Below are 11773 nucleotides of genomic sequence, written 5' to 3' on the forward strand. Positions count from 1 at the left end.
AGACTGGTCTTAAAGTGCATCCTTCCATCCATCCATTTTCAATACCGCTTATCCTCATTAGGGTCGCGGGGGCGCTGGAGCCTAACCCAGCTGACATAGGGCGAAGGCAGGGGTCACCCTGGACAGGCCGCCAGTCCATCGAGGGCACATGTAGGGACATACAACCATTCACTCTCACATTCACACCTATGGGCAATTTAGAGATCAATTAACCTGCAGCATGTCTTTGGACTGTGGGAGGAAGCCGGAGAGCCCGGAGAGAACCCACGCTGCCACGGGGAGAACATGCAAACTCCACACAGAAGGACCGCTCCGACCGGGAATTGAACCCGCGGTCCTCTTGCTGTGAGGCGACAGTGCTAGCCACTACACCACCGTGCAGCCCCTTAAAGTGCATGTATTGTATAAAAAAAAGTCATTAAATAGAGCTCCGTGGGAAAAAATAGAAATAAATCTGTGTTGCTGATCTAGCAGAGGAAGTGGTTTCCCCTTGTTTGTGACCTCTGTCAGATGACAGTGAAGGTCTTCAATAAGCAGCAGTGTTTGTGAGTAGCACTCACTGAACTGTCTCTTACAACAGCAGTCGACTCACATCCTTTCGAAAGAAACAAGTGCCTCAAATACCAATTCTGGCTTTTCCCCCTAATTGTTTTCTATGCTCTGCCGAATCTGTCTTCACCTTCGCTCTGTTCAACAGCAAAAAAACAAAGTGCCATAACCTTCACTTTATTGGTACTTGAATCCAACGTTGCTCCCTCACAAAAGTTAAGTGAGACTTTTTGAAATGAAAATGTTATTCTAAATGATCGTTGAGTTAAAAAAGAAATGCACGTTTTATAGACAGCACCTCCACGGTGGGCAGCAGCAGCAGCACAGCTGTCGAAGTGGGTTCTTCTTCTTGTACCTGGCGGCCATCTTGAACTTCTCATTAGATACAGCCACATAATCCTGTGTCCTTTCTACATTGGTCTGGATGTGCTCAATCGAGGCCCCTTGTTCCTCCACCAACATGAAAATGTCCATGAACAGGTCCCTGAGCTCCTTCATATTGTTCTCCAGACTCAACAGCTCCTGTTGGTGGAGAACGACACTGGAATTAATTCTGTAAATAAGGGGAAGACTAGTCAGAGGCTGGAGGTGGAGGGAGACAGAACCGGGGGATAGATTGACAATGAAAATACTCAAACAATCGTCATTTCATACTTTGATGTGCCAAGCTAACTTTTGGTTGCCAACCTATAGTTATACATTATAGATGATCTGTAATCTCACAGAGTTTATTAAACAAATTACATTAGTATTAATATGTTGTCTTCTTCAGTAAAACTCTATTACTGATTCACTTTAAATTTCCCCTTTCATTTATTTCCTTTCCTTTAACCATTTGCATCAGTTAGATATGGTAATGTGTGAGAGACATGAAACGTCCTATGATGGCTCGTTTCCGTCATGTGCAACAGACGGTTGTGATGGGAGGGCTTCTCATGCTTAGGACTCACAAATGACCATTACATTGGTTTTATTTATATTGAATGAGGTATTTATTTGCATATAGTGAAGCTTCCGAGTGAGTGAAAGAGATTCCAAGCGATATATAGCATAGCTTAGACTTGGATTTAATGAATTGTTTGTCACTTTTCTGACCTTATGTCGTTGTTCAATCTCAGATAGTTGTGACCGTGTGATTCTGGCATCGTTCAGCAAGTTCTCGTTGAAGACTTCCCATTTTCCCGAGGCCACCATTTCATTGACCTCATCCTCCGTCATATCCCTTCCAGATACCTCCAGCTGCCGGAAAATGAAATGCGTACAGCACTCCTGCTTGGTCAGCAGGCTTTCATTATACTGCAGCATTACCTGGATATAGTTATAGAACATTTTAATTTAGAAGATATATTTGAGTTCCATCTTATTGGTGCTATGACGTCACATGAAATAGAGTTACATTTGGATGTATATACTTTGTGTTCTTTCTCTTTCCTGCCTACCAAGAGTCCCGCCCACTACATTTTACAAGATATTAAATGTACAATTAAAGTGAAATGCATAAAACAATTTTGCAGTGGAAAAGATTGGTAGCAAAAGTTATCTTTATTTACATTTTTCAAACCCATTTCTGATCATGTATAAATGCAAAAAAAAAAGGTAGGATCATTATGCACCTGCTGGAATTTGCTGTGAAGCGCTGCATGCTGGCATCGCTGAATTCTCGCTGTCACAGACGAAAGTCCGTGCTGGTCCTCAGTTTTTTGAACCTGTTTGGAAAGCGCGTCTAAGCGTCGATGGAGGCTTTCAGCCTTGAGCTTGATGTCCCGAGTTATACTGCTCTCCTTCTTCATCACGCTGAACCGACGCATGGTTGCCACCAACGTCTTTTGCTGCTGGCCAAACTTAAGGACCTGTTTGTGAGAAAAGACAGAATATTGTGTTCAGTTTCACTTCTGATGAAAACATTTAATTTGGCCATGAACTGTATGATCATACAATCTTTGTCTTCTATTCTCTCTCACGTTTTACAATAATGAAAATTATGAAAAAGTGTATGTATGTATCACTGCCGGTCTGTCTGTCTGTCTGTCTGTCTGTATGTATGTATGTATGTATGTATGTATGTATGTATGTATGTATGTATGTATGTATGTATGTATGTATACAAACCGGCACCACACTAGTAAATACACAGCGAGAATTATTACCAAAAATACATATTCGCTACCAAAATAAATCCAAAACAAATTACCTCTGTGTCGAGCATGGTGGTATCATCTCTGATTTGCTGAACCTCAGACAGGAAGTTCTCGATGATGGGCTCTTCCTCAAACACCACAGCCGTTTGCGATACAGAGTCGTCATTGTCTCTTCCCACTGAGGAAGGCTTGATGGTCTCACGATCTGCCTTAGAAAATTCTTGAGCCCTCAGGTGCAGCTCCTCCAAGCGGTCTCTCATTGTGGAAGACCTCTCATCAAAAGCTCGCTCTTCAAGACACAAAGTTATTATAGAATGTACAGTTGTTGTCAAAAGCTGACAAGAAGATGCTGAAAAATAAATAACACACAACGTTATTGATTCCTGTCAGTGAACTGTGATATTGCAGAAGATAATAACAAACAGAATAAACGTAGAAGATAAAACGGAATACATCAACTGATGCTGAGCAGAGTTAAAGTGATGGACGCCATTATTGTTAACTCATACACAAGAGCAATATGGAGTGAGACAAACTCATGTTTAAGTACAATTGTGAGGTACTTGTACTTAACTTGAGCATTTCCATGTATTTCCATGTTACTTTTTTACTTTATTGCATTTCAGATGGATTTTCATTGCTACTTTGTATTATATTTACCTAATTAAATATCAATACTTCTTCCACTACTATGCACCTGAAGTTAACTGTGTACCCTGGTATGTTCAGTAGTCAAAGCCTGTTTACATCATGAGAAGTTCATCCTTCCTGAGCTAATGAGCCATATCTGCATGCTGCTGAACACTGATATATATTTATAGCAGGAATTTTATCTGCAGCATCAATCAAATAGACTTGAGTTTCTCTTCCCATGAGAACGGAGTTGCTTGTGAGCAACAACATACTCAGCAAAAACAAGAGAAGAAAAGGTTGTCTCACATTTAAAACATTGACATGTTCAAGAAAAGTGACCTTGATGAGCACATTAACTCGAACATATTTCACTTCCCAGTCTCCGAGACCAGCTTGCTGAAGTCAACAGGCAAGGTGTTTATGAATAGATCCACGAGTTCCAAATGCCTTTGACAACTGAGGTTCAATTCAACCAGAAATTATTTAGCGAAGCAAGAATTTGGGGTTTTAGAGGCCCTAAACATAATCTGCTATAAGCACATGATTGTGTGGGGGGGACAGAGTGTCTGGATGCTGAGAAATGGAGCATTTCAAATCACAGACTATCCCATTTCTGGATAGATTTCAAACAGGAAAGACCCTACTTTGTGTGTGTGTGTGTGTGTTTGTGTGTGTTTGAGGCTGTGGGGGAGAGGAAAGGGGTTGTAACTATTACAAACTTCTAGAGCTCAAAGATTGTAAAAGCATCCTTTATTCAGATGGCTGATCTCTCTCTCCCTACCTTCCCTACTACCCATAAGAGCCGATTAAAGAAAATGCTCAAAGGATTTGGCAGCACATTCTCATGTGTTTAGCCTAAAGACCTGGAAGAAGTAGAGCAAAGTTCGTGAAGGAGTCCAGCATGTCCCTCTCTGATTAAACGTGTTGTTCTCTAAAATAAGCCAATATGTTCTTCTTGCAACCAATCTGCTCCTTTTTCTGTGTTTCGGAGGGAAATGTTTCATTGACATTCTCTTATCTCCATGCAGGTGGAAGAGTAGGAGTCTCAAGATGTTGTATTTCATTGCAGGTCAAACAATTACAATGTGTGTCTTTTAACTTCACTAAAAATTATTAACTCTGCTTAAAACATTTAGAAAGTTGTACATATTCAAGCAAGCGGTCGTACTTTCTCACGCTTAACTTCAGCGTTTTGCTCAACGACACTTCAAGACAGTAGGAGCTATGGATCAAACCACTCTATCTTCTGGGCCTAACAATATACAAATGGCATGAGCCTGTAGCAAAGCATTCAGTTGAAAATGAGGATTTTACCTTGATGTTAGTATTCCATTATGGGCTGTCTGCTGAATATTCCTATCCAGTGTTGATCAGGAATGTAATCCAAAACAAACACATGTCACAATGTCATCGTCAGATCTCGTTATATTCACGTGACAATCGTCACTTGTGAATTCTGGAACTCTGGAACAGTTATGCGATGAAACAGGGAAGGTTTGGAGGGAATAGTTTAGTCAGATTCGAGCACCTCCCCTCCTTTTGAAGACAGGCCAATAGGAAAGGAGCCGACTGGAGGCCATTTGCTTATCTAAAGAAATGAGAGGTGACGTGATTAAGTAAATGAGGAGGGAGAGACAGCATGGAGAGCACAGGGAGCTCATAAACCCTACCCTCTGGCTTTTTCCTGAACAGGAAAGTAGAGCAGAGCAAATAAAAGTGTATTGTGTGCATTGCTAAGGACAAACAAAGGGGATATCAGTTAGAGTGTGAATGAGGGTGTTAGGTTGCTGATCAGCAAAGCTGATTTCAACGTAGAGTGTCTGTGTTTGCTGGGTAAGCCCTCTTGGTCTGGGAGTATTGTACTCTTTAGGCCCCAGTAACTCTGCTGAGTACTTTTGACAGATTTCTCCTGACAAGCTCTCTAAAACCCAGGCGCCTCTTCAACACAGGAGGGAACGCAGGAACTGCTTTCTATGCAGCATAACACGTTGTGAAAAAGCTGTTTGAAGTGCGCCGTCAGAGGGAGAGAGGGGAGACAAGTTTGAGGATGAGAATAGTTTGGTGGGGACAAGAGTTCAGTCTTTGTCACTTGAAACTTTGGATAGTGGTTTTAACTTTGCAAATGCAGCAGTCATGTTGTTAGTGTGGTGGCCATGGCAGGTTATACTGAGGTCTCTCTCCAAACTCAGTTTTGAGCCCCCCCCCCCTACTTTCATGAGTCCTGTTTTTCCAAGCCAAAGAGGATTTAATAGATTCACTTAAGTTTGGAAATGAACTCAAGCTGGAATAATGGTTCCTCATGACAACAGCAATACAAACTTTCCATTGGATGTTGATGTGTTGCCTCGGTAAGAAATTAAACGCACATTAACCATTTGATGAGGATGCAGAATGCTGAAGTTTTACCTCTTTTTTAACAGATGCTGCTCTCTGTTTGAGTCATCTCTCCCTCATGGCAAGATATTATGACAACAAAGCAAAACCAGTTTTCCAAGTGTCAGACTACACCATCAGCATCACAGCAACACGCTAACTGCACTGTGAGTGTACTTGTTTCCTGGAGCTGATCAGTCATCTATCATTTTTTTCTGATTCTCTACGGTGATTATGGGGAACAGGTTGAATGTTCTCTTTCTCACAACCTCCTGAGACTCAGGAGAAACGTTAATCTCATCTCAACTTTTCCTAATTGCTTCGCCTCCATCTGTAGAATTTTGATAGGATTTTTAATATACAACAACACTGGAAAGAAACATCAACGAAGAAGGGGAAGTTTGGCAAAGTCAGAAGACGTGTTTCCTCACTGCCTGTAAGCTAGTTGCCGCCAACAAGCACTAAGCTTGGGACAAATCTGAAACCATGCCTAAGAAGACTTGCGAAACCACACATGAGGATGGCCTTTTGTCTTTGACTAAGTACATTCACAAAACAAAACAACAACAGTAGCTGTTCAGTGTGTCTGGCTTGTTTATGTTGAGCAATGAAAAGGGGGAAAAGGAAGAACAAAGCACAGCGTTTGGGTGAGATCCTGGATGGTGAGTCCATAGCCGACATAGGAAAACAAAGCTAACTTACGGCAAAGCTGTTCAATTTACCAGTTGTTTAATGGACCTTCTTTTTTTAATACAAAAGAGCATGGCTTCGTGATTTCCCATTTAAATAGCAACTGGCTGGAACAGACCAGGTCCAACTTGGCCCGAAATCATATTCATAATCAATCGTATATTGGTACTACTATACTTTCTAGTCTTCAGATCACTCAAAACGCATTAATATTACATGTTCACCCAGTCACAACCGTGTATCCAGTGTTCGCAGGGCTTCCATGCAAAGAATAACTAACTATTCACACCCACACGTACCAATTTCGGGTTAAGTATCTTGCTTGGAGGAGCTGGGATCGAACAGCTGATCCTCTGATTGGGAGACCGCTTTACCTCTTGAGGTAACAGATTGATTAACAGGTCGTCTCCAACAATTTCACTGAAGGATTTGGAAGCATAAAAGTGACTGAGGCTTTACTCAGGAAACAAAGTCTCCTGTGGCAAAAAAAGACAACTAAATGGAGGTAAATGCTAACTTTACAATGTCAAGGAATGTTAAAGCTGCATTTTTTTCTATTAATGAAAAAGAAAATGATATATGTAATGTGATAGTTATCCCTGGCAGTGAGAACCCACACATAATTGTTCTCAGACTCTGTGGTTCCCCTCAGCTTTGAGAGATGTTTAAGTACCCTTTTAGCTTATTGGTTTTGTTGTATTGCCATAACTAGTGTTTTAGTTCAGTCGTACCACTCTCATTAGCCTTGATTCAAGCCGCTATAGGTCGATATTCACACACAAAAAACTGCTCTGGCAGTTAGCTCAGATTCAGATTCAACTTTATTGTCATTGCACAGAGTACAGGTACTGAGGCAACGAAATGTCGGTTAGCATCTGACCAGCAGCGCAAAGATAGCAGTATATAGACAAACAAAGTGCAATGCAGATGTATATATAGTAACATTATGTAAATATTAAGGTGAACAGTAATGTGCAAGTTTGATGTGGGGAGAGGTAGGCGATGATGGAGGGGGGATGGTGGGGAGGATAGGGGATGTCAGCGTGGTGCAGAGTTGAGGGTCTTAACCGCTGAGGGGTAGAAACTGTTCCTGAGCCTGCTGGTCCTGGAACGGAGGTTCCTGTAGTGTCTCCCAGATGGAAGGAGGACAAACAGTCTGTGGCTGGGGTGTGTGGGGTCCAAAACTGTGATGCAGTTTGTAAGGATTCTCTCGATGGTGCAGGGGTAGAAGTTTACCAGGATCTGAGGAGACATGAGGATCTTCTCCTCAGGAAGAAGAGACGCTGGTGTGCCTTCTTGACCAGGGTTGAGGTGTTGAGGGTCCAAGAGAGGTCCTCGGAGACGTGGACACCCAGAAACCTAAAGCTGGAGACACGCTCAACCTCCATTCCGTTGATATGGATGGGGCAGCTACTACCTATTTACTACATTGAGGTATTAAATTAAATATTTCCTTCTGGAGCTTAGGGTTATATTTATTGCCTTTGTATTCCACTGACAACTGAGCTAGATAGATTAAACATAAGTTTAGGAATATAGTATTGCAGCTTAAGTTTTTTAAATGTAACATCTGATATCAAATGAATGATTAAAAAAATACATCATTATGCATCCAGAAAGGGAGATACAACTCCAAAGTATAAACTTAAACTCTGTCCATCATACTATGTGAGGATGACATGACAGGGCAATATCCTACTTTTTAAAAAGGTATCCAGTGTCTGATATACACATATAACACTGGAAGAAAGAAGGAAAGGAGAAAGGAGAGAATAATTAGTGAGGAGAGAGACGGTCAGAGGGGCAAGGATAATGAGGTCAATATCATTGTCATTAAGCCAATCAGAAAGATTGATGCTGATGTCGATGACCTTGCCTACTAAAATGAGACAATCAGAGATCTGGATATTAAATGTTCCTACTGGACACAGTATGAAATTGTGCTTCGGGTCATTTAAGTTTTAATTTACAGTTGAGCAGCATATACTTACATTTCCAGCCATGCCAAACACCCTGTGTTAGTTTCAGGTTGTCCCCCTTTTCATCTTCAGTATTCCTTCTTAATCTCACAGGCCAGACAAATACAAAGGTAGCCATGTGGTGGGAAAAACAATTGGTACACCGTGTTTGAAATCACTGCAAAGAGTTATTAATAGCAGCAGCCCTGTCCTGCCAACCACTGTCTATAACTAATTTCAACAGTTATATTATCAATTCCTGCTTGCAACACGCAATGAGTATAAACTGGACATGTGCCAGAACAATCGTGTGCAATTGTGTGTGAAGATAAACGCTGTTCTTCACAGGAAACGCTTTTTGTTTAACCACCATCACTACACTGGAGGGGGAAGTGAATGATGGGATACAGGCGGCTGTGTGGCTGAAGAACAGAAGCCATAACATGCTGCCAGTTCCAAATCAGCACTGTCAACTTGAGAAATGAAATCCCAAATATTGGATTCCTGACAAACTATTATTATTATTTGCATTATTATCATGGAGTCTAAGGACTGCTAGTTTACAATACCTGCACCTAATTAATTATATCCCCTTCAATACCCTATTTAAATCAGTCCCTGCTTTTGTTAAATGTCTAGAATGAAAAGTAGCTGGCCTTTATCCTCTCCTGAGAGCCAGGATAAAGCCCTGCTACACACAATCAACAGTTTGTGGCGTTGGACTCTCCTCCTCTCTTTAAGCAAGCACTTCAACCATGGCCCCTAGTGACATGAGGCTGTTATATTATCCTCTGGCCTGTAAGGCAAAAGGAAGGGTACAATGATAAAATCTAAACTTCAGGGAGGTAAACACAGCTGATTGAACAGAATTACTTCCACATTACTCTGCTTACTTTCTCAACTGTTGAAGTTTATTTCAGTCAATTGAGCTACATGTAAAGTGTGGAAATACTGACTGACTATTATTTTCTAATACTTATTTCTGACCAAATCAAAGACACAGGGATACCTGGTGTTAGAGGTTAACCCTACCAACGTAAACATTGGATCCAAATTGATTAGTATATGGTAACATATTAACTTTGAATTTATATCTATATAAATACATATTTTATAAGAAGATCTTTCAAGCAAGGTTACAACCGTGAAAACCCATTCCCACAGTCCTAAAAAACACATGCACCTTTATAATCTATAGCTTAGATTACTTTAGTGCAGCCAGTGCATTCTGAAGGACACAAACGAGTATGACAGTAAACTAGGTGGTGATAGATCCTGGATGGACTGGTGAGCTTTGTGTCCACCTGAGGAGAAGAGCAAACACATTTAGTCAGGACAAACAGACAGTGGAGGCGTGTGTGTGCTTGTGTGTTGTCCCTTGTAATACTCTGTCTCTTCCTGTTTGCTCCAATAGAGATTTGACAGAATGAATTAAGCAAACATGAACAGGCCCATTTCTGTAACCAAACATTTATCCATCAGTCGATGGCAGACCTAAGCCTTGATGAAACACAGTTCATGTGAAGGTATGTGCAAGGGGACATGGAGTCTCTATTCTGGTGATTGTTACATGTGTTATATGTTTACTGAACCCTTCACACAGCACAAGATGGTGAAGACTGAAAATCGCACAAGTGTCCGACATCAACAGACTGGATGGAGTTCAGCACACCTGTCTCTGAAGGCTCTCCAAATTCCAGGGGTGTCAAGCTCATGTCAAGGGGCCAACCCCTACCAGACGAGTGGAGATTGGGCAGCAATCTAGGCAGCAAGAGCGGGATCCACCATTGCTTGTTACAAGGCATAGTGGTCAGGGTTCCAACACTGGTGTGAGGAAAGGAGGCTATATCCCTAATATATGCTTCCCGTGCAGTTGGGGTATATTTGCTCCTTTTAGCCTTGTTGGTGTGATAGAGGAATGTCTCATGCCACTGTATGCAACAGCCATTCCTTTTTCTTGCCACAAGGATTTTGGTGACAGACTAGTCTTTGGCCAACCTCTTGTGAGGTGGTTCTGGGAAGGAGTCTCGAGGCAACATCTGGTGATGTGTGCTTCTTCCCTGTAGCAGGAGCTGCCATTGGTGCTTTTTAGCCTTGCTGGAGGGTCCCTTTGAGCTTCTGGAGTGCTCCTCTCTGAAGGCATTGTTATCAAGAAAACGTTAATGCTTGCACTGACCTCAACTAACAGGGCCTATGTTCAGAACATTATCATTCTTTCTCTTGGACATGCTAGGGACCTTTTTAGGGTGTGTGCTCAGTGGAACAAAGCAAGACTGGTGAAAAGGGTGTTGTGTGTATTAGTTGTGTTGCACCTGATCAACACCTACATGTTCCTCTGCTCCTTAATGAATCATGAACCAAATTTATTCTGCATATTAAACTGTGATAATGTATTACATGTCATATAGATAAATGCAGTGAGTCAGAGGAAAGATGTAATAATAATGTTCATTGGCATTAACGACAGAGAAATATAGGTGCTTTTAGTGGTAGAAGCTAAAGGGGTAAGCAGAGGTTAGTTATTATTTGAAGATGACATGCATACAGATATGAAGGAACATGTGAATAGTGAGGAGAAGATTTAAAATAGTGACCGGACATTTATAAACATGTATGCTACATTTGAGTGCTTCCAAATCACCATACTGTTAAAAAACTCTTTTGATTTTAAAAGTATAATTTAACCTCATTTCTACATGGGAGAAGAATAAGAAACTGGAACAAACAGGAGTGTAAGGGGTTAACAATGCAGTAGAAGTGTCCAGTATATCTCACTAATAGAAAAAGTCTTGTGCATTCAAGTAAAAAACTGCCATAGATAACTTACATAATAAGTGTAGTATTTTCCTGGACTAAAAACAGCATCATATCTATAATTTCAGAGGTGGGCAACATTGACACATGGGACACACGTGTGTATATTAATTAATTTTTCAATTCTCTAACATCTATTAGAAAAAAATTAAAAAGTCACACCATTTCATTAATTACCAGAAAGTGCCAGATCTAAGATTGTCTGTTGTCAGCTGACATTTCCCATCTCCAGAGGACAGTAATTGTCAATGTGGAAGTGAAGTGGCAATGTTCTTCAGATCCACACCCTGACAATGGCTTTTGGCTTTGACAGGTGGATGACAGGGAGCAGGAAAAGGGGGAAGTTGCAGCACAGGCTATTTCAGCCTTAAACCACAAAGCTCCCTCTTCCCTAATACACACACAAACATACATACACTTAACACATACACAAACTCACCTCCCGCCAGCAGGCCACCCCTAATCGAGATGGAAGAGCGCCGTGGCTGATCGAAATGCCTGCAGATGACAAGGTGGGAATGGATTGGCTCCCGTGCCCTTGTCATGTCGCTCCATCTGCACCAAACAGAGAGGAAGACAGATGGATTCCATAGCAGAAGGCTGGGTGGTACAAGCAGA

The 11773-nt window shown here is 41.4% G+C and overlaps 1 protein-coding gene across 3 annotated transcripts; it reads right to left on the reverse strand.

The window, feature by feature from the left end:
• Window positions 1-386: 386 nt before the first annotated feature.
• On the reverse strand, window positions 387-4775 carry stx19 (syntaxin 19). 3 transcript variants are annotated; one of them, XM_034561682.1, is made up of 5 exons: window positions 4635-4775; window positions 2741-2976; window positions 2163-2399; window positions 1645-1857; window positions 387-1071 (listed from the first exon to the last, which is right to left on the reverse strand). In XM_034561682.1, the coding sequence occupies exons 2-5, from the start codon at window positions 2945-2947 to the stop codon at window positions 835-837; spliced, it is 894 nt and encodes a 297-aa protein (XP_034417573.1). In that variant the 5' UTR covers window positions 2948-2976; window positions 4635-4775; the 3' UTR covers window positions 387-834. The 3 variants fall into 3 exon arrangements, with proteins under 3 accessions (XP_034417573.1, XP_034417572.1, XP_034417571.1); XM_034561681.1 differs by having other exon boundaries at window positions 2741-3036; XM_034561680.1 differs by lacking the exon at window positions 4635-4775 and having other exon boundaries at window positions 2741-4614.
• Window positions 4776-11773: the final 6998 nt, after the last annotated feature.

This window comes from Cyclopterus lumpus, chromosome 21 (genome assembly GCF_009769545.1).
Source record: "Cyclopterus lumpus isolate fCycLum1 chromosome 21, fCycLum1.pri, whole genome shotgun sequence".
NCBI lineage: Eukaryota > Metazoa > Chordata > Actinopteri > Perciformes > Cyclopteridae > Cyclopterus > Cyclopterus lumpus.

Excerpts from the sequence above, each read along its gene's own strand:
- stx19 (XM_034561682.1), bottom strand. The coding sequence starts at position 2,947 with ATGAGAGACCGCTTGGAGGAGCTGCACCTGAGGGCTCAAGAATTTTCT. Across the intron at positions 2,400-2,740 it reads CCACCATGCTCGACACAGAG|GTCCTTAAGTTTGGCCAGCA; the intron begins GTAATTTGTTTT and ends TCTCACAAACAG. Across the intron at positions 1,072-1,644 it reads AGATTGAACAACGACATAAG|GAGCTGTTGAGTCTGGAGAA; the intron begins GTCAGAAAAGTG and ends CTCCACCAACAG.